Source organism: Mytilus californianus, unplaced genomic scaffold (genome assembly GCF_021869535.1).
Source record: "Mytilus californianus isolate M0D057914Y unplaced genomic scaffold, xbMytCali1.0.p SCAF_2, whole genome shotgun sequence".
NCBI classification, from domain to species: Eukaryota; Metazoa; Mollusca; class Bivalvia; order Mytilida; family Mytilidae; genus Mytilus; species Mytilus californianus.
In genome coordinates, this window is record NW_026262668.1 from 134,672,477 (window position 1) to 134,696,149 (window position 23,673).

At 32.1% G+C, this 23,673-nt stretch overlaps 1 protein-coding gene across 2 annotated transcripts in view; it reads right to left on the reverse strand.

Annotated features, from left to right (window-relative positions):
* Positions 1–6,160: 6,160 nt before the first annotated feature.
* Positions 6,161–23,673, reverse strand: part of LOC127731102 (calcitonin gene-related peptide type 1 receptor-like) — a 33,698-nt gene continuing 16,185 nt past the window's right edge. Inside the window, exons 2-13 of one of the 2 annotated variants that reach the window (XM_052239970.1) lie at positions 23,019–23,124; positions 20,012–20,453; positions 19,110–19,201; positions 16,641–16,732; positions 14,483–14,636; positions 12,550–12,700; positions 11,483–11,543; positions 11,252–11,318; positions 10,905–10,987; positions 9,617–9,752; positions 8,224–8,265; positions 6,161–6,577 (exon numbers count right to left, since the gene is read on the reverse strand). In XM_052239970.1, the coding sequence (XP_052095930.1) occupies positions 6,317–6,577; positions 8,224–8,265; positions 9,617–9,752; positions 10,905–10,987; positions 11,252–11,318; positions 11,483–11,543; positions 12,550–12,700; positions 14,483–14,636; positions 16,641–16,732; positions 19,110–19,201; positions 20,012–20,453; positions 23,019–23,066 (1,629 nt within the window). In that variant the 5' untranslated portion in view covers positions 23,067–23,124 and the 3' untranslated portion in view covers positions 6,161–6,316. Of the gene's footprint in view, positions 6,578–8,181; positions 8,266–9,616; positions 9,753–10,904; positions 10,988–11,251; positions 11,319–11,482; positions 11,544–12,549; positions 12,701–14,482; positions 14,637–16,640; positions 16,733–19,109; positions 19,202–20,011; positions 20,454–23,018; positions 23,125–23,673 lie in introns of both variants that reach the window. The other variant, XM_052239969.1, reaches the window with a different exon arrangement.

Here is a 23,673-nt window from a genome sequence, read left to right on the forward strand (position 1 = left end):
CAAAATTGACTCAGTTTTCGTATCCCTTTTTTGTGCAGTGTGATACAAGAAATATCTCTTCATGCACGAACTAAAAAACAGGCCACAATCATAAGAGACAGATATTTATCACATGATTTTCCCACGTATTATGAGTAGTAGGATAATTATATTTGGTATATATAATCATTTCAAAACCTCAACTTGAAATTCAGTTAAAATCAGTAAAGCAGACGAGACATTTCATGATCAGCGTGTACACTTTTGTTCAATCTGGATCATATTCTTGAAATTGATGCTAATAGACAACTTAAAAGTAGGATTTATAACGGTCAGATGATATCGGATTTCCTATTATAACAATGATACGTCGTCTGCCTTAGCTTATATTAAAATTGATAAGAAATCGTAGATCTTGTCTTGTGAACTAATACATAGGCCTAGGGTGCTCTTCACTAAATGCTACTTTAGCAAGGTCACGAGGAAGAACGACTAACAATGTTTTCCTTCTTTTATTTCTTAAACAAGTTTATTGCACTATATTATGTTACAAAAAGTACCATGTCTACCGCATTTGACAGGGAATACCTGTTATGTTGGTTTGCTACACAAATATTACATCGGGTTGGCAAGATTATTCATTGGTGTCGATAAAAAGATTGCTGAAATCATTCTGTCAACGAGGAAAACCCGACAGTCAAATGAATGCAGCTTATCCAAGACTATTATAGGTTAATTAACACTCCGTATCACTGTTTTGACTTGCGCTATGTCATAATAACTAATAATGAATTACTTCGCAAATGTAAAAGGACTTCCCTGAAAACATTGTATGCTGAACATTGACCGGATGCAGAAATACATTTAAGGTTTCCAATGTAAATGTATATGCTATTACAAAGTGATATCTTTCTTTTGGTCAAAGTCAATTCAAGATCAATAGTTGTTGATATTGTTCATCTACAAACTAACCTACAAATCGAAGGAATTATTGTCAACTTAGAAGGACAATATCGCTAATATCTTTTGCATCTTAACCCTGATTAGAAAAACGAATTTTGGAAAAGGTGTGTGTATCATTGCAAAGGTCTTGAGTAGGAACAGTAGTTAGTTTTAATGGTTAGAGATATATCAGACCAAGGTATACGACCAATACTGTACCCGTCTACTAATACTACACAAGACATTTTCAAGATGGAATATAAATCTTAATACCGATGCATTTACAGAAGAAGATACAAATCCCAAGTCAAAAACTTGTAACTATATTACATTACTTGGAATATTCGGATGATTTCTATGTAAACTATGATGGGCATGAAAGATACTCTACAGAGTTGATTTTCTGCACGTTTAGACCTATGGCTTTGTGTAAAGTTGTTACTATAATAACTCATCAATGATACCAGGCTTATAATTGGGTACGCCATACGCGCGTTTCGTCTACATGAGACTCAACGGTGGCGCTCTGATCAAAATAATCAAAAAAGCCAAATCAAATACAAAGCTGAAGAGCGTTAATAATCAAAAGTATAATATCTACCAATAAAACTTGAAAGAGTACATCTTACTTTGAATTAATTACTGTATGTACGTCATTTAGTATTCAGCTTTTCATCTTACTGTTACTCATTCAAATATTAACACGTACAATCAAAGTGTACGGTGCAAACTTCATGTTCAATATGTAGCTACATAATTTTCTTTTTCAAGTGACATGCTATTTTCTGAAAGAGCATTTTTGCTTTAAGAGTCAGCTTAAATAATTACAGTCTTACAGAAAACATATTTCAATCAATTTGATGTACTTTAGGCAATTAGATGACAAAGTGAAGTGTCGATACTCTAACTGCAGGTTACAATTAACATAGATATAAAACATTAAACAGATTATCACGCTGCACGGAAAAGACAATTAATATCACAAAGTGCATGTGAGGAAATTTATCTTTTCCTCTATTGAATACAGTTTTTGTCTTTTATTCAGATGTATTCTGATTTTTATTCCGAATGCTGATTTAATAAAACACAAGTGTGTAACATAGCTAATTGCTAATCAGGTGCTTCACTTAGGTACCCGTCGTCTTACTAATATGAAAGACTGAAATTAAGTTATAAGCAATTGTGATACGTCACACTATAGCCCAATAATACATTGTTTTTGTTTAACCATAAACTTAGCTTTATAAAGAGAATGTGAATTCTAAAACAAATGACCAACTGTGAAAGTTTGAAATGTTATTATAAGTCGTTCTTCCTAGTAAAGAATATAAAATACCTGTACTGACTGAAAAAACTTGAAAAGCATAAAGCCAGTAAAACGTCGCTTTTGACGCGTTTTTGGCTTCCTACTACATACAGAATCCGTGGTCACCTAGACATAATTACTGCGGAACGGTCAAATAAGTCATAATGGAGTTTGCAGAGTTGATTTTTACTAAATCATTAAGAAGTCTAGATTTAGTAGCTGTTATATTTGTTTTTCGTCAATTGTATTGTTATAAATTATGCCGTTAGTTTTTTCGTTTGAATTGTTTTTTCATTTTGCATGTCGGGGTCTTTTATAGCCGACAATACGGTATGGGATTTTCTCATTGTTGAAGGCCGTACGGTTGCCTATAATACACTCGATTCCAATCGTTATCTTTCCGTCAACGTGTTTGGTTTTAGGGGATGAATATTCTAATGGGGGTAAATTCCTTATGACTGTATCGATAACTGCTTTTAAATGATACAATTAATATATTTCTTTACGCAGGGATTATGTTCATAAATACAAAGACGGGTGTTTGAAAAATGTCCAGCATTCACAATTACTTAATCAGTTCAAAAATACAGTGATCCAGTTAGCTCATAAAACGTTTAAACGACGTGAGAAATCAGAGTATAGTAAAATAGTATTTCTGGTAATGGAAATGATATGGATCACACGTATTGGTAACATCGACTACATTTGAACTCTGATTGATAGTTTTAATTGGCAATCATACCATATCTGCTTTTGTTTTGTATCTGTTAGTAAAAATAAGCTTCCTATCCCGAAGAAAATATATTTTCCACATTAATTAAAAGTAAAATAACAAAAATACCGAACTCCAAGCAAAAGTCAAAACGGAAAGTCCCTTATCAAAGGGCAAAATAAAAAAAATCAAACACAAAACGAATTGAAAACAACTGTCATATTCCTGACTTGGAACATGCATTTCCTTATGTAGAAAATGGTGGATTAAACCTGGTTTTATAGCTAGCTAAACCTCTCACTTGTATGACAGTCGCATTGATTCCATTATATTGACAACAATGATGGAGCAAAACAAACAGACATAAAAGGTAAGAATGTCAAAAATTGGAGTACAGCAGTCAACAAAGTTTATAATCCTAATTACTATAAAACAAAATACTATTTCAACAAAAAACAAACAAAAATTGGCATATAGACACTCTGTAGACAAAGTACATGAGTAAAAATGAAAGAAAAGAATACAAAAATACAAAAAATACCACAGCACAATAACACAATGGCGGGATGTATTTATATCGAGCCACGCCAGAAGTATATAACAAAAAATCGACTAAACAGTAAAGGTTAAAAATATACAAAGACAAATGAAAAGAACAATATAACACGGTATGAAGATGATAAACAACATCAGTACCTAGAATCTATACTTCAAGACCATCATGTATTATTTGTGAAGTTGATACGGAATATTTATCATCAAGGTCTTGGTATCTTCCGATGGACTTTTTTTTAGAAAAAGGACGAGCCGTTCTTTGACATAACCCTGGTTCATCAATATTCTACTCAGACACTGGTGACGTTTCATAAAGTCTGAGTAGCAGCTGCAATCTCTTGAATACCGAATGAGTTGGGAAATGTATATCCCATATGCAGTTGAACTTTGTGTATTGCTCCTGAATGTGCTTCTTAAATTAGTTATCTTAGTTAAAACGTTACGTTCGTGCATGTTCACAGTATACAAGCTTCATTAACTGTCGTGTGCATCTTACACAAAACTTCTCCAACAGACTTATGAGGAAGAATGTCTGTTATGGACACTACCTAAGTTTTATGTCACCATCACAAATTGGTAGACCGATACGATGTGTTGGTAAAAGATTTGTGAACGACATGTTTTCGCGGTCTCAAATTTTTAAATACCAGCACAATCGTCTGATCTGTAATTTAACCGAGTGTGTCGTATTCCTGATTGTGACATTTTGACTGTGAGTGAATTCACATAGCGGGTGATGCATACATAGCAGGGGACACTTACCCTGTCGACACAACCGATCTCGTTCCTTTTGGAGCTCATGAGATTCCCTGATAATTTGCTTGTGATTTAGACTTTTCTCTCCCTAATTGTATTACAAGATTTGGGCATCGGTAAACTACTGTTATCCTAATCTACTGTCAACAATACCTAAACTAGATTGACGGGACTGTTTTTCCTGTTTTTTTTATGTATATTTTTGCTATTTCCAATGTTAATTAGTAATGAAGAAGAGAAAAATTATGAAAAACAACACATATATATATATATATATGTATCCTGATAAGTAATTCATTCATACAATGTAATCTAGGCAGCTTCACCATTGATTAATTTCGGAACATTAACGTCCCAGTGAAATGAGTACCGTTTAATGTTAATAAAGGCATTTTTAAATTATTTTTTTTCTTTATAAATAGTATTACCATAGGAAAGTTTATGCCCATGAAAGAATAACGTTCATGAAAATGAACCGAAACTAAGGAATATCTTATCCCTAGAAATCATAATGAAGGTATCAATCTATGTAGGTTTCAACTAGATAAAAAATCATTAAAACAGAAACTGGTCTATTATTAGATTATCAATCCCGTATCTTCAGATTATCACAACTTTATACGCACTTTTCCATGCTGGGAAATGTCATCATGCAATTACATTACTTATTAGACTTATGGACGAATTTAATTTCCAATCCGTACTTTTAATTCTATAGCATTTGAACATTTCATGTTATTTTACCGTTTATTCAGTGCATTGTGTAGAATAACCCGACTAATTTCCAAAACGTTTTTCGCTCTATTTTTTTTTTGTTGGCTTATAAAAATGTAAACTAGATGATCCGATCACATAGTCAACATTTGATAGAATTTTGATTTCTACTTTTGATTTCCTGTATAATTACCGACAAAATTCTGTTTCCCTATTTATTTAACATGCTATGAGACTATTGAAACAAAATATATTGATTAAAAACAAATAAAGTTTACTAAAATATTTCATTTTGATAATTTTATGACAAACCCACTCTTTGGCCTTATTCCCAATTCGACAAACCAAAGCAACTGTCACTTTAATTTTAAGTCTTTATATATTTCATAAATATTAATTTTCATTTACTACCACTGGGGGTATTGTATCATCAGCTCAGTAGTCAATGCTGTGGTACTGACATGATAAATAAATATAATTTTTTAAATTAATTAATTAATTGAGAAATTATCATTAGACTAAGGTTCCAACTCCCTGTGGCAAAATTGATCTAAGATGAATTTAGCTTCTTAGTTTAATTTCGGTCGTGTTGCTTCAAACATTTCTACGTTTTTATACATCCTGCGCTTTCAAATGTAAAGTTTTAAGCGTTCATGATGAAAGTCAATACAAAAATAAAAATTGTCCTCGAGGGTATCACCATTTTAGAAGTCAGTGCCTCAGTACTAACATTATTTTGGTAAAAAGCGCGTCAGACACACGAAATTAATAAAATGGTGTTTTGTTTTGTTTTGTATTTCGTAACAACAACCTACCAGTTGTTGCATTGTTCAATCTTTATGTAGTGCCAATATTATAGATGTTTTCACGAAAAAAATAAACTTTCATTTGTGTGGATTTAAGTGGATTTGGCTTTTCTTTTTATTTCCCTTTTGATCATATAACTGACGTATCAAAGTATTTATACATTATTGGCTTTCAAATGTTTGGTTTTGGTTTGAGCGTTCCCGAGGAAAGAAAATCCAGAAAAGCTCTTCGAACGCAACGAATTTATGAAGTGTTATTTCTAATTCAAAACATCGGTAGTGATTTTGTAAAATATCACTGAATCATTTACGTGCTTAAAACTGTTTAAAAGGAACTACTTTAAAGGAGTTTGAATCAAATTTGAAAAATTAAATGGAAAATAAAAATGATACACTTATAAAAAAAGTTTTTAATTGTAAACATATCAATGATCCTCAGTATATATTACAAAGAAGACTTCTCCATCGTCATAAATACGGAGTATGACAAATATAATAAAAAAAAAACCGAAGAAATCAAAATATGATCCACATCACATCGAACTGTTATAAGTTTGAAATGTCAGTATTATGTTTTCTTTTCATAGAACTTTCGTCATAAGGACAAAACATGTTGTCACCTTTATCAAGACTGCTGCCTCCGTTTTCATTCTTAGTGTCACACAAAGGTTTATTAACACAATGGAAGTCTGCGTCAGTTCTAGATGTCAAGGACATATTGACTGATGTCAAGTCTGTTCTCCTGGAATGTGATGCTCCTCTGTCACGTACCCTTCGGCGCCATGACCGTCGAATATTTGAAATCACCTGTAACCAAAGGTTTATTTTGTTTTGAAACAAAATGTTTACTTTTTCTGTTTATTGTTTTAATTACATGCAATGGAAGTAATCCATTTCACAGTTATCGAACGGGAATCAAACACTGATCGATACTGTAGTCTTGGAGAACATTCGTTATTTATTTGTTGTTATTTGCGTTGAACATACACTTTCAGTAACTGCTTGTACTCTTAGATCAGTACTTCCCTTTTTTTTGGTCTTCATGTTTGCTGTGTTTTGTGCTTCGTGCCACTCGTATGAGACAATCTATTTCCAAAATATTTTTACTGTTTGCTGATATTGCGCTGTCGACTGTCAAAGGTAAGGGGTGATGGTGAGCACTCACCAACATGCTAATATCCCCGCCACAATATGTGTGTGCCTGTCCCAAGTCAGGAGTATGAAGTTTATTGGCTGTTTTGGTACCTGTCTGTCATATCTTTTATTTCTTTTTTCTCCTCATAAATCTGGCTGTTGTTTCTGTCGTTTGAATTGTTTCACATTTTTTCATGTCGGGCCTTTTTTGCCTGACTATTGGTATGTCTTCGGGTGGCCTATAGGTGCTTACACCACGTCGTTCACAGATGATAGCGGATATGTTCATAATGTCGTAACTACAATCCCGTCCCCTTTTCCCGAATGTGACCTACCGAATTAGACTTATTACCGGGTTTGTACTAACATGAGCAACACGACGGGTGCCACATGTTGAGCAGGATCTGCTTACCCTTCCGATGCACTTGAGATCACCCCCAGTTTTTTTGGTGGGGTTCGTGTTGCTCAGTCTTTAGTTTTTCTATGTTGTGTTTTGTGTACTATTGTTTGTCTGTTTGTCTTTTTCTTTTTTAGCCATGGCGTTGTCAGTTTATTTTCGACTTATGAGTTTGAATGTTGGTATCTTTTGTCCATCTCTTGGACTCTAATGGATATTGTCTCATTAGTTATCATACCCATCTCGTTATTTTTATATGACAAAATTAAGATATTACAGATAGAAATATAAGCAAGCATGTATAATATTGATCAAATCTACGAGTTCCTTGTTCTTGTGGCCATTTTATTAGAATTCAGTGATTTCTGTTGTGCCATACTACTGCGAGGTTTTTGTAAAATGAATTCAAAACCGCAATAAACATTAAATTAAAAAGGTGAAATTTGATCGACATAGCTATATGTTTAGGTCTTTTGATACATGTGTCCATTTCTATATTGTAAATAGCTTTTTTTGTAAAAAGTCAGGACGTTTGAACTGCAGTACACAAAAAAATCCATGCATATGTGTTATGCTGAATTTATGTGAAATAGGAGATTATTCGTCGATTGTACTCATTTACTTATTTATATAAATAAATTGGATATAATAATAAAACTGATTTGATCGCATGCTATTAATTCGGAAATCCCTGATTTGTACTCAAAATCAAATTACAAACTCTGACCGCAACCCTCCCCCCAAATAAAAAAAATAAAATAAAACACAATTTCAAACTGTACTGCAGTAATAGAAAAAATCGTATCCTTATGCAAAACAATGAAAATTTAAGTTAAATTATGCTTTGAAGGATAATTTAAAGAAGGGAAAGAAAACTTACTAGTTTATTAAAACATCTTTGAAGTTGTATATGGCTGCTTACCTCATTATTAAGGAAGCAAAATATCAACGCTACAAAGAACCCCTGTAATAAAAGTATGCTTCAATAGAATAAGTTTTATAGTACAACATTTATTTTACATTTATATGAAACAAGAGACAGCAAGACAACAACATATTAAACATAAAATAGTACATCCGACACTGTATTGGTGTGTTTACTGAGACTATATCGAAACCACTGACGACCAATTACAGACTAAAAGAAAATACTCAAACATTGTATGTATGTATATTTGTAAAATACTCAAACAGTGTATGTGTGTACTAGTAAAATTCTCAAACAGTGTGTATTTGGAAATATCATTTTTTACATATAATATGTATTTACATTTTTCGATATTTGAAGTTCTGCTACATTGGTGATATTGTAAACCTTTCAGAACTTTTATATTTTTGAGTGTTAAGGATAAAAGAATAACAAATGTGGTGCAGATACTCTGTGCAGAAAATTTTCATAAATCTGTGCAAGTTATGATTGATTTTTGATTTTTGGTGTTTTAACGCCACTTTTAAGCACCGCTTTGGGGCTATTTCGTGGCGGCCAGTTTTTATTGGTGGAGGAAGCCGGAGTGCCCGGAGAAAACCACTGACCTTCGATAGGAAAACTGACAATCCTAGTTAATTAAGATTGGAGTCGAGTGCACCCGCACGAGCGGGGTTCGAACTCACAACCTAAGTGTTGACTGGCTAGTGATTACAGTAGTAACTACTTAGACCACTCGGCCACCGAGGCCCCTGTGCAAGTTATGTATTTGGCTTCTCAATTCTTGGTTAGCAGTTTGCCTGTTCAAAGAACACGTGTTATGGGTATTGAAGAAATCGGTATTATGCATTTATGATTAAGCTCAACATAGATACAAGGCATAACATATACGTCAGACGCGCGCATTTCATTTACAAAGACGAATCAGTGACGCTAGAATCACAAAAGCTATAAAAGCCAAAAAAAAAAATACGTAGTTGAAGAAAATTGAGGACCCCAAATTCCAAGAGTTTTGCCAAATACAATGAAGGTAATTTATTCATGCTATTTCAGCTATTTTGAAAATTTGTCAAAAAGAGCCGATGATTGCCGATACCAAGCAATTTCTGTATCTACTTAATTGTCTGTTATGTCTTTTAGATATAATACTTGAATACAATGCCGTGTAATGTCATATTACAGGTTTTCTGTTACAATACGCGAGAACGATATTAAGTCAAAATATGATGCCGTTTTTAAAAGTTGTTAAAAAATTTATATAAAAAAAGACGAAACATAGCAAAATAATGAGATGCAATTGGTAATGAAATAGTTATAATTTAAATAATACTTCCATTTTCTATTATAGTTTATCTCAAAAATGTACCGACAGACGTTTCAAATGTCTCACCTGAAGATTGTTAGTAACAATAGAAAATCTCTCGTATTCCAGACCACCAGGGGATGATGTAGGAATTCTATATATAGTGACAAATAACTGAACCCCGAACAGTGGAATCAACACAAATGTCGCTTTAACTGCCCTTCTGCAATAGATATTAGTATGTTTAGGAAATCATGGATATATACGTTGCATATTTCTAAATAATCCGATAAGAACACTGAAATTGTGAATTGCTCTAGAGTGTATAAAAAAGTAAAATAGCAAAAATACCGAACTCCAAGGAAAATTCAAAACGAAAGTCCCTTATTAAATGGTAAAATAAAAGCTCAAAAACATCAAACGAATGGAAAACAACTGTCATATTCCTGACTTGGTACAAGCATTTCCTTATGTAGAAAATGGTGGATTAAACCTGGTTTTATAGCTAGCTCAACCTCTCACTTGTATGACAGTCATATGTAATTCCATTATATTGACAACAATGTGTGAGCAAAATAAACAGTGTTTCAGACATTTTTTCTGACTGAAAAAGAACAAAATTTTAATGTACATCTCAGCAAAAACTACAGAGAGACATCTAGAAGAGAACCAAATACCTTTAATATTTTTAGTAGTGACGTTAGCGGTCATACACTTCGGAGGCAAATCAAAGACCTGTCTGAAAAAAAATTATTAGTACGGTTATATAATTACCTCCAGTGCGACTTATATTTGATTTTCGATATGTTACTACGCATTTCTTAGTTTTGTTATTACAATTTCAACAATTCTTCTGAATATGCTTGTCGCAAAACAGAAACCTCTAAACCATATGTGTGTCACTGATAGGCCTAGATTAGGCCGTTAGTTATCGCTGTGGAATTGTTTCACACTTTGTTACCCGGGACGTGCGAATGGATTTGCCTATTGTTGAAGGCCATATGGTTTCGGTTGCTGTTTACATCCTTGCCCTTTATTCTTTTGGTTATTAGTTGTCTCATTGAAAAATCTTACCACATCTCTTTATTTTTATTGATTATCTGGTGCAAATCTAAACTTACGAGATTAAAAGACGTCAATAAAGAATACATGCCACAGAATGCTTACGGCGTCTGTTACAAATTCAGAATGGTTGGTTTTTACCCAAAATGTTTCATTTGAAACAGTTGCAAGAGTTACAGTACACAGAAAACAACCATGCATTGTCTGGAAATATAAATTTATTTTTACTCTGCTTTAAACAGGGTAGAAATGGCCGGCAAAGCATCACATTCTACCTGTTTCTGTTTTTAAAAGTATTAAATCAATTTCGTACCTGAAGTGACTCGGTTCATTTGGATGGGACTGAATCTGTGTCAGCAAAATACGTAATATATTGCACAGAAATATTAAGTTCACCTACAAGGCAAGAAAAATAGATCATGCATAAAGGAGTGATTTTGTAGCACTGCGTCCTGGACTTAAAGTTTGGAAGTATAGAAGTATACACACAGATGTGAGCTCAATATTATCTAGTTTATAATGATTAATCAATCTTATACAAATTAATGGAATTTAAAAAGTGCATTTTAAAAGTAGAAAAAGCTCGCTTATGTATCTTATTTCATTTAAAAATGAGCAATATAAATAATGAATGTTGTCTTTAATGGCGTGTATACTCACAAGAAGGCATGCAAGATTAGGAGCATCAAAGATCCACTCAAAATGACCATAACTGGTTGACCAACAGCTAAAATATAAAATCCATATCATTTCATGTTATATGTTTATATATTCATTTTCAATCCACAAGACACTATGATGAAGTTTAGAAAAAAATTATTTTGAGACAATGTGATATCTGTAAATATTCAAGAAAATATAAGCATTTAACTGAATGCAACTTATTCCTACCTTTCATTTGCATACACAATCCGAAGAACTGCATAAATTAATGTTGACACAAAAGGAATGGCTGAAAAGATAGCAAGGTATTTATTTAAAAAATCATGTAAAGCATTTAAACTTAAGCAATTTATGTCAAAGTTATGGAAAATTTTGAAAAATTCAGAGGTTAGGAATGGGTTTTATCGTCAAACGTAAAGAAATTTTTTTCTACTACTATAATAGCATTAAACTAGCCCAAAAGTCATTCGTCAGATTCAATTTTCAGCTACTGTTTGCCGTTAAATTGAAATATATATCGTGAACAATAGTTTAGGCCAATTGTATCGTAAATCATCATATGGAATACTCCACTCTCACTCTTATTGATTTATTTGTCATCGTGGTGGAACATTTTGTACTGCAAAACATAGGTAAGGCAACAGTTTTGCGCTGCCCCAAATTAATAATATGCATAGCTTCATTTCAAATAGGACTCTTATTAACGATTTGTAGCTAATAGGGAATTATAAATAAAAGTGTTTTCAAGTAGCTGATTTAAATGTACAGAGAACTATTTGTTGACATCTAGACGTCTTTTGGTTTTTCTATGTTTCATTGACCTATAAGCTACTTCATATTTCCTTTTATTCTCTTTGCTGAAATTCATTGACTTATTGAAACCTCAATTTGATGCCGAATCCTCTCTGTCAAAGGAAAGTGTTAGATATTTTGTTTGTACGTATAACAAGCCTTATATCATTGCCCTTTACCGGTCACTAGTGAATAGTTGTCTCATTGCCAACCATACAAAAACTCTTAATTTTATATTGAATAGACCTGGTAGCTACAGTTGAACAAGCACCCAGAATGGTCACACAGAAGTATACAAATGTAAATTTGTAAGATCATTTCCTTGAACAAATTGGTGGTATTATTCATTATTTTGTTTTTCATATGACATTGAATTATATAATCTATATTCTCTCTATCCTCTTTGATATCAATAATTACAATTCGAATATAAATACAATATTCGGCAACGCTCGCATAAAGAAATGTAATACTTTTGTTATAACATTGATTTCATAACTTACCCCATCCTGCAACAAATATAGGTATTAGTGAACGAGGTGGAGAGAAGGCATCACTCATCAGTCGGTGTAAATAATAACCCTCACAAAACATCCAAGTGAAACTGGCACCTTTAGCATATATTTTTAGAAAGGACAATATTTTACATCCAGCCTGTGTAAATAAAGGTATAATGGTTTACTTTTATAAATTTTGACTTGGATGGAAATTTGTCTCATTGGCACTCATACCACATCTTCTTATATCTATATAACAGTGTATATAGGTATAAGGTGTATTTCATTCTCTTTTTGGGGGGAAGGAGAGGCTATGTCGAAACTTTTCACATCGATGGCACCACATGATGTTAATCTAGGAATGCGCTTTAAATACAATACTTCAGTTCTTTGACAAGTGTGTTTTTTTAAACAATAAGATATCCGATATCGTACTTTTTGTCTTAAATTAACAAAGCTAAACAGACATTATTTCAAAAAGTACTTTATTTCTATATGTATGTTCTATTTCTGTCTTTATACTGCGTCTTTATCTGAAAGTGCACTGTGATGAATTGAATATATTTCAAAGAACTATGTTTGTATAATTGAAGGCTCTGTCGATACTTACCAGACTTTAATCAGATTACTTCTCATTAAAATAATCTGAATTAATATCGCTTGATTGCTGGATTTCTATAATGTTACATCGACAGAAGAAATTAGAATAATTAAATCTTTCATAATGAAAAGGTAAAATGTTCTTATGTCTTTATGTCTGTTATGAACTTCATCTTTTATAAAAGATTACTTTATTACAAAATAGTCAAGTTTTGTTCCTATACATTTTTCCATAAGCAAGAAAGCAATATTAATGTGTTAAAAAAGGGAAGTATTAATGAAAAAAGTATCAAATCAAATTAAAATGCACATAAAAATTACATAGGTGACAACGTGCATCTTTTCAAAAAACCTGATCAAGTCAAGACAAAAAACCTGGTCAAGTCAGACTAAAAACCTGATCAAGTCAGACTAAAAACCTGATCTAGTCACACAAAAAACCTGATCAAGTCAGACAAAAAAAAAAAAACGTCAGACAAAAAAAAACCGGATCAAAATTGATCAAGTCACACAAAAAACCTGATCAAGTCAGACAAAAAAAAAACGGATCAAGTCAGACAAAAAAAACGGATCAAGTCAGACAAAAAAACCTGATCAAGTCAGACAAAAAAACCAGGATCAAGTCAGATAAACACTTGATCAAGTCACACAAAAAACCGGATCAAGTCACACAAAAAAACCCTGAATAAGTCACACAAAAAACCGGATCAAGTTACACAAAAAACCGGATCAAGTCACAAAAAAAACCCCATGATCAAGTCAGATAAACACTTGATCAAGTCACACAAAAAACCGGATCAAGTCACACAAAAAAACCCTGAATAAGTCACACAAAAAACCGGATCAAGTTACACAAAAAACCGGATCAAGTCACACAAAAAACCGCATTAAGTCACAAAAAAAACCTGATCAAGTCACACAAAAAAACCTGATCAAGTCACAGAAAAAACCTGATCAAGTCACACAAAACCCCGGATCAAGTCAGACAAAAACCCGGATCAAGTCAGACAAAAAAAATGGATCAAGTCAGACAAAAAAAAACCGGATCAAGTCAGACAAAAAATGTTGATGTTTTTTTTTTGTAATATCATATCTTGACAAATACGTGCGAAATGGAAGATTGAAATTACTTTTTCGACAGGTTATCTTAGGAAAACACAGCCAACTTATATTGAACAAAGTCAGTTTTTGCATGGAGGTGATACTAGATCTTTCATTTAAGACATATAAAGAATTAAACTCGAACTATGCACTAGTATTACTTAGCAAAAAGCTAATTATATTCAAATATATTTCATGATTATTTTATTTTAATAATTGTTACAAATAAAAATCTTACTCCATTCTGAGCCAGAACAGTGCTGCTAGTGTCGCTGTTAGTTATGCGTTCATATGTCACCAACATATCCCACAATGCAACGGCACTTTCCTTGAGCAATAGTGACAAGAAAAAATTGATATGTAGACGAATTCTATGTTGTTTGCGGAGTGCTCTGCAATGAAATGTGGAAGCATGAATAACAAAGGTATAATATCTGTAATAAGTTACATAAAAATGCATATAATCCAATATGAAGATATAATATTAAAACAATCACAGCATCTCTATTTTAAATGTTATCTGTTTGAATGAAGTCTTCAACTTAGTTGCATATTTTTCACATACTTGTGATGTTAGCAAAACCTGAACATCTGTATAACATTATAGAATTTATTATACCCTGTTTGGGATAAGTTTTAATTCTTTGTGATAAATGCATACAAACATTGTTCTGGGTATAGTTTGTACCTGCATTTAGAACTCAACTAAAACAGAAAAGAAATGACTTGCAAGTCTCCCATTTATGTCTATTTCAAGTCTACATGTATTGTGTATTGTATGTGCATTTAAAGATAAAGCACACATATGTCAGTCTGTTTATCGTCTCATGATTTTCTTGATAGAGGGTTGCTGCTCACAAGGAAGCTTCTAAACCAAGAGTTCCAAATGTTGGAGTTGAAATCATCCCTTAGTAAATTTTACGGACGCCATCACAAGTTGGTTTACCGTTATGTAATATTCGTTTCACAGATGACGACGGATATGTTCCAATTGTCATAACTACAATCTCGTCCTCTTTTCACCAAATGTGATCTACCGAACTATACTTATCAACGAGGTTTGTACTTACACGTGCAACACGACGGGTGCCACATGTGGGGCAGGATCTACTTACCCTTTCGGAGTACCTGAGATCACCCCCAGGTTTTGGTGGGGTTCGTGTTTTTAGTTTTCTATGTTGTGTCTAGTGTACTTTTGTTTGTCCGTTGGTCTTTTTTTAGCCATGGCGTTGTCATTTTATTTTCGACTTCCCCTTGGTATCTTTCGCCTCTCTTTTATAAAAAATATAAAGCATGTGTATGTTGTTCTGTTCATGGTCATATATTACAGATGGTGTTGCATTCTTCTTTTTTTTCATTGGTTATTACGACCACGTGATTCAAATGGTATTCCATTTACCGAAAGCCTTGTTTCTTTTTTTAAGTATATGGACGCTATTTTTCTAAATAGTAGAGTTAAGAACATCAGTTGTTCGACCTGTTAGTCAAATGCGTTTTTTAAAAGAGACTTTTTTACAACGTACTGTCCATAACTGATAAATATGTTCCAGTCTGTTCATCGTCTTTTAGAAAAATAAAGCATATGTATGTATGTCTGTTCATAGTCTTATATAAAAATATATTGCAAGTATATGTATGTATGTGTGTTTATCGTCTCATAGAGAAATAAAGCATATATGTGTCAGTCTGTTCATTGTCTTATAGAAATATGAAGCACAATCTTTTTCTGTCTTTACATAGTCTTATAGAAATACAAAACACATCTATGATTGTCTGCTCATCGTCTTATAGAAATATCAAGCCCATACGAGTCTGTCTTTTTGGTCGTCTTATAGAAATATAAATCACATATATGTATGTCTTTTCATCGTCTTAAAGTAATATAAAGCACATATATGTCTATCTGTTCATCGTCTTATAGAAATATATTGCAAGCACATATTTCTCTTAAAGATTATAAATCCAGACTTGTTTATTATTTTAGAATTAAAAGCATGAACATTTTCAGCTCAGTAAACTGATTAATGAATGGGCTCTATTATTATTCATGTCTTTATATCAATATAATAAACTTAATTTGAGTCGGTCTGAGGAGTATTTTGTATCTCAATTAACCCTTCAGACATGAAGAAAAGGAAAATCTAATGAAGTATCATTTGATAGATATTATGATCCATGTGACAAAAGTAACAGTACAGTACTCGTTGGACGGTATATTTAAAAATACGTTATAAATTTATTAAACTATCGGAGTGCACAGTTTTGGGTACATTGTATATATTATGATTTTATTGTCTTGATCAAATATTGGTAAAGTATTTAACAAAATCAAATTCCAGTTATAAATGCTAAAAAAGCATGCAATAAATATTGATATATCAAAATAAATCACTTACTGATATCGTATAAAAATAACAATGGCAGGAAATAAAGCTGCAATGCTGACAAGACTACACGCAAATCCTATATATATAGATGTCTTCAGATCCTAAAATGGCAGTTACATAATGAAATAAACGGGTTAATTAGACTTATAATCTGAATTTATTGCTATATATCTATTGCTTTAGATGTAATTTCTGTATTATAACATGCATAATAGCGACAATCATCGGAACATTTTTAAAAACATTTTATAATGTCACCAAAACAATTAATACAAAACTTCCTCATTCCTTACTTTATCTTATTTTTATATTTATTTTCTAATAAAAGATGAGATATAAAGGAGCATTGAGAACCTTAAATAGTAGAAATACAAGGTTGGCCATACTTTTATGAAAAATACAGAGAAGGGCGTGTTACAGTTCAGAAAAACTATATATTTAGCTCCATGAACACATGCACACTCGCACAAAACGAAAGTGCTCTAAAATGGTAAGCAATTCCGTCTTTTTACGACTGTAAGGCGGTACCCGACAAGTAAACATTCGATAATTGAAGCCGTATTGACTGATAAAAGTGTATGAGAAAACGGAAAAAGGAATTGAGATGACGAAAAATGGAACACATACATGGAAGTATTTAACAAATATATTCAATAACGGTGACATTGATATGGCGTCAAGTAATTATTGAACAAATGATTTCAACTTTACTTATATGGACCATAAAGTCAGTGATTTTTTTGTGAGCAGCCAATGAAATTCTGATCCAACCAACCGAGAGAATGCATGTGCGTTTTGAATATTTCTTAATAAAATGTACATTTCACAATGGAAAAATCTTTTAAGCTATTTTTTCATATAGCGTCGTTTCCAAGAGATGCTATTTGTCGATTTGTAGGCGTGAGTTAAGGTATGAAGTAGACTTAGCGGCATCTATTGTATTTTTCGTTTAAGATCAAAAAGATGGATGGTTACCAAACTACATACATTGAAATCACAAAATCTATAAACATTTATGAAAACGTGAGTTAAAAAAGCGACATTCATTCTTCATGAAGAATAAAGGCAACAGTAGTATACCGCTGTTCGAAATTCATAAATCGATTGAGAAAAAAACAAATCCGGGTAACAAACTAAAACTGAGGGAAACACATCGAATATAAGAGGAGAACTACGACACAACAGAAACACAACATTGAAATGTACACACAGAAACGAACTATAATATAACAATGGCCATTTTCCTGACTTGGTGCAGGACATTTTAAGAAAAAAATGGTGGGTTGAACCTGGTTTTGTGGCTAGCCAAACCTCGTACTTTTATGGCAATCTTAAATATAACACTAAAATGACACCATTACATGACATGAATACAGTACAACATTACGGACAGAGAATTACGCAAATAAACAATACAATATAGTACATTTGGAGAACGAAACAACAGAAACACTGAAGTGAACAAACTACAAACGACAATGCAACACACACAGAAACAAACTATACGATAACAATTGCCATTTTCCTGACTTGGTACAGGACATTTTAAAGAAAAAAATGGTGGGTTGAACCTGGTTTTGTGGCTAGCCAAACCTCCTGCTTTTATGGCAATGTTAAATATAACATTAAAATGACAACATTACACGACAGGACAGGAAGAGCCTTTAGAAGAAGTATATCTGTTGTAACTAAAAAAATGAACAAATCGGTGAAGAGAGGAGCACTTTCCACTGCCATAGTATTGCCGAATGTCTCTAGGAGCACATTCTTTTGCCATAGTATTGCCGCATGTCTAGTGATTAAAACGTGTAACAAATAAGAATAAGAAATAAGTGCTTGCATGTTTTACATTACTATGTTGGCTCTTAGGATACTTCGGCTTTAATACATTCTTGGCTTTCAAATATTTGGTTTTGACCTTCATGATGAAGGTAAATTCAGAAATGCGCTTTTGTTGTTTGTATATATACCATGAAAGATGTTTTGGAAAATTGAGAATCCCAAATCTTTCGAATGTTTATATATATATATAAATCCTACAAAAAAATGTCCCCAGACTGTCTTGGTACAAGTACCATTAAGATAGATGCGCTGGTTAATAAATACAATACGGAAATGGACAATTCTACGGAAGACCGATAAGGACATTCTGTTGTTAGCATTTTTTAATTTCCAACTTGATAATTCTCATTTCCAAGTTGACATGTTTCACTTTCAAATCGGCATTTCTCAGTTCCAGGTTGGAAGTAAAAACTGTCAGTTGAAAGTGATAAATGTCAAGTTTGAACTGAGAAATATCGAGTCGAAAATGAGAAATGTCCACTTGGATCTGAGACATATCAACTTAAAAGTGAGAAATATCAATGTGGAAATAAGATATGTCAAAACAGAAATGAGGAATTAAACACATAATGTCCCTACCAGTCTTCTATACACTGACGTTTGGGTAAACGTTTATTGTTCTTGTAAATCACTTACATCAACATAAAGACATGGTTGATAATCGGTCCATTCAAACCCTTCCCTTCTTTCCCATGTAGCGTTTGACAGGCATGTCTTAACAGCTTGACCTTAGTAAAACAGAACAAGATGTACTCATGTAGCGTTTGATAAACAGGTCTTAACTGCATGACCTTTAAAATAATACACAATGTACTCATATAACTTTTGATAGGCATGTCTTAACATCTTGAGCTTTAAAAACAGTACAATATATACTCATGTAGCGTTTGATAGGCAGATCTTACCAGCCTAACCTTCAAAATAGAACAATTATATAACGATTACACCTCATTTTGTTTCAGATTGGACATCATTGTGTCCTTTTGTTACCACTATATAGAAATAAGGAGATGTGCTATGCATATCAATGAAAATTGAAATAATATCATGGTGTGTGCATCTACTATAATACAAACCATAGTTATGCTGTTTAGCTAGGAGTATATACTATCTATTACTTTAATTTATCTTGTGATTAAAAACTATTTTTTTCATTATTGGTAAATGTCTCTTTGACGTGCCACCTTTTATTTTCACAAAAAGTCATATAGTATGGACCCCATGTTTACAGTTTGATAAAATTCAGATTCTATGTTGATTTACACAGAATTACTGTTGAATATTTAAAAAACGGGGGAAATTTCTAGTGTTACATTGAATATTATTTTTGGTTTTTGTTTTATAACTTCTTATTCTGTTGAATTTTCAAATCTTGGTTCCGACAAATACTATAACACACATAAAACAGTTCCAAGTATTAAATCCATTTTACACAAACGTTATTGTGTCATAAGCAGTATCTTTTATATAAATTTAACAAATCTGAGTGATGTATCATATAAGTTTTATATTTGTTTACAGTGCATAAGTAAACTTACGGGAAGGCACTGCAAATGTAAGATAGAGTGGACACGACTGGTAAACTTGCTGTCCTGGATTTGTGTCGTCCCAGCATATCCATCCATCCCATGTTCGATCACATGTGTTATTTAAATCACCCAAAGGAATTGATAATTGCTTCTGGCAACATGCGGAAGCTGCACGACAACATGTTTTCCATCTTTGACATTCATCCTTGTCAAGAGTTGAGCATACGTTATCTACGTCAGTCTGATTATTGATATCAGGTAATATTATCCTGTTTTCTATTGGATTATACAGATAATGAACTATTTCCGATGCAATTAAAGTTTTGTGTGTTGTTTGGAACAAAAAATCATAGCACCAAGCACACGAAAAATATTCAAATTCTTTCTGTATATGTGATCCAATACGAGAATTACATGTTCTTTCTACAGTACAAATACACTTGAACATCAGCTAAAAAGGAAATGGTAAAGATGCGTATTGACCTCATTAAGACGAATGAAGAGAACAATTAAATTGGAATGATATTTATGATACATTTGGGAGCATATATATTGTTTCTCCACATTAGTCACAACTTCTAATCCTTTAAACATGTTAAATAATTAGTGTTAGAGACATTTACCTACAGTTAACTTTGGTAATATATTAAGGTTTTAGAAAAAGACAATTCACAAATCAGATATTGTTAACTATAATTACCTTATCTCTGATTATGAATTTTCATTGTAATTTAACATTAAATACACAACATAATTTCATATCTAAATAACTTTAACATAAGATACACAACTAATGTCATATCTAAATAGATATAACATTAAAATTAATTAAATAGATTTAACAAAAGACACACAATTATGTCATATCTATAAATAAAATGTACATAGATAAACAACTAGTGTTATATCTTAATGAATTCAACATATTAAGACATACGAATAACGTCTTATCTTGAAAAATTAATTTAAAACATAAGTTAAGCTACTTATATCTTTATAAATTTAAAATTAGTTACACGACGTATGTGTTATAGATATAGGAAGATGTGGTATGAGTGCCAATGAGACAACTCTCCATCCAAGTTACAATTTATAAAAGTAAACCATTATAGGTCAAGGTACGGCCTTCAACACGGAGCATTGGCTCACACCAAACAGCAAGCATATTTGTTTATGTATTTCAATACGATAATTACATGTTCTTTCTACAGTACAAACACGTTCGAACATCAGCTAAAAAATGAAGATGTGCGTTGGCCTCGTTAAGATGAATGAAGACCAATTCAATTGGAATAATATTTATGATAAATTTGAGAGCATATATTTTTTCTCCACATTAGTCATAACTTCTGATCCTTCAAAGTGTTCTGTTTCTTTTTTCATATTATAATATATACTTTCTTTTATTATAAACTCATCATAGATACCAGGATTGAAATTTTGTATTTGCGTCAGACGTGCGCTTCGTCTACAAAAGACTCATCAGTGAAGCTCGAATAAAAAAAAGTTAAAGTACGAAGTTGAAGAGCATTCCTAAAAGTTTTGCCATATACAGCTAATGTAATCTATTCCTGAGGTAGAAAGCCTTAGCATTTGTGAAAAAATGTAAAGTTTTTATATTGTATTATAATTAAATATTTGATAAATATTTAGTGTTAGAGACATTCACCTGTAGTTTATAACTTTAACTAATGTCATATCTAAATAAATTTAACATAAGAATAAATGGATTTAACAAAAGATAAACAATTAATGTCATATCTAAATAAAATGTACATAGATACACAACTAATGTAATTTCTGAATGAATTCAACATATTAAGACACACGAATCCTATTTTGAAAAATAAATTTAAAACATAAGTTAAGCGACTAATATCTTGATAAATTTGAAAATAGTTACACGACTTATGTCATATTTGAATTGTTTTTTGTTGTTGGTTATTTTGGAGAATAAAGTATTGATGGCAGTTCTTTGATATTTTAGAATAAACTACTCACAAGTTTTATTCAGATTTAGAGTTGAATTAATATTGAAGACTTCCTGTCGGCCTCTAGTTAATTGTGTCGTAGATAAATACCTAATATCTTTTATTCATATATTCATAATATCACTCATTCAGCAAGAACTCTACCTTCATAAACACTTTTCGAACAGCGGTATACTACTGTTGCCTTTATTTACCTCCCCTTTCCGTTGTTCAAAACAATTTTTAGTTTTCTTTGTTACGTGTTGTGTCTTATTTTTTGTCTTTTCATCGTTTTAAGACGATCATGTTGCTGTTTTTAATCTATTGTTTCATTATCATTTATTTGTATATACTCTTGTTCGTCTTTCGCAATACTTTTAAACTTTTGAAGGTTTACGACTTTATCATACAATGTAAAGTTAAATTAATTTATAATTTAACTAAATTATCAATTGAGAAACATTTCAAGAGGCCGACTATTATTCTATCATAATAATGTAAACATGTATGCAGGAGATGCTTACCCAGTCCATGCAAATTTGGGTCTCGCTCCTATTGGAGTTCATGCGATTCTCTCAGTTTTTTGTTTGTTACCTTGCTTTTTCCTAATTGATTTACGAGATTTGAAAATCGGTAAAAAGTAAAATAACAAAAATACCGAACTCCGAGGAAAATTCAAAACGGAAAGTCCCTAATCAAATGGCAAAATCAAAAGTAAACTACTGTCGCCTTGATTTAAAAAATTACCCGGAATTCAGAACCTGTTCTACTTAGCACGATATAGACGACTTTCGAATTCGTGAACATATCTGTACATTTCCTAGGTCACAATGCTTATGTTAATATGTCACAGTAAGAGCCGAATGTTCGTCGTTTACACCGATTAACTTTGGGTAAACCAGTGTATTTCATTCATAAAAAAAAAAAAAAAACAAAAAAAAAAAAACAAACTCGAGGTTGGTGTTCGAACGCTAAATTAAAATTCCCTCAATGGTTTGACAATGCCGTATTTATATGACAGAATATTTAAACATCAAATGTCTTACCTGAAAATAAAGGATCTCAAGTAATCGCCAGACTGGAACCTTACACATGTTCGAATGGTTTATTTACAAATACACATACTGATACATGTACCATCTTCTAAGCTTTCTTAAAATAGAAAATATTTATTTGTTCAAAAATCAGTTCAACATGTATCATATTGACTTATTTGCTTATACTTAAACAACCCAGTTGACCGCATAATGGAGTATATATAACATTTTACTCGTAGCCTATTGTGTGTTTTCTTTTATATTTTGGTCATCCTGGTGTCAAAACGTGTCTTCTCTAAATTGACATGGATTGTATCCTGCAATCATCCAACTATTGTGCAAATAACAGGTTAATAGCAATGTTTTGATGTATTCATATTCGAAAAATTTCATTACATAGAACTGATAAACGATTCCGTAATTTTGATTGGCCGAGGCATTTTAAAAGTTTTAATTTATTTCCGAATAAAATGCAACATCTATCAATGCACGTGCTATCCATGACCAAGTTTAAACAATTACGCACAGAATAGCAAACAAGAGGATTTTTGATTTAACTCGTAATTGACTGGTTTGAACATAAACGTGCAATTACAAGACTCAACTGATTCTTTTTGTAATTTCATAGGGTTGTTAAAGCGTTGAATACACATATTTTTAAGTA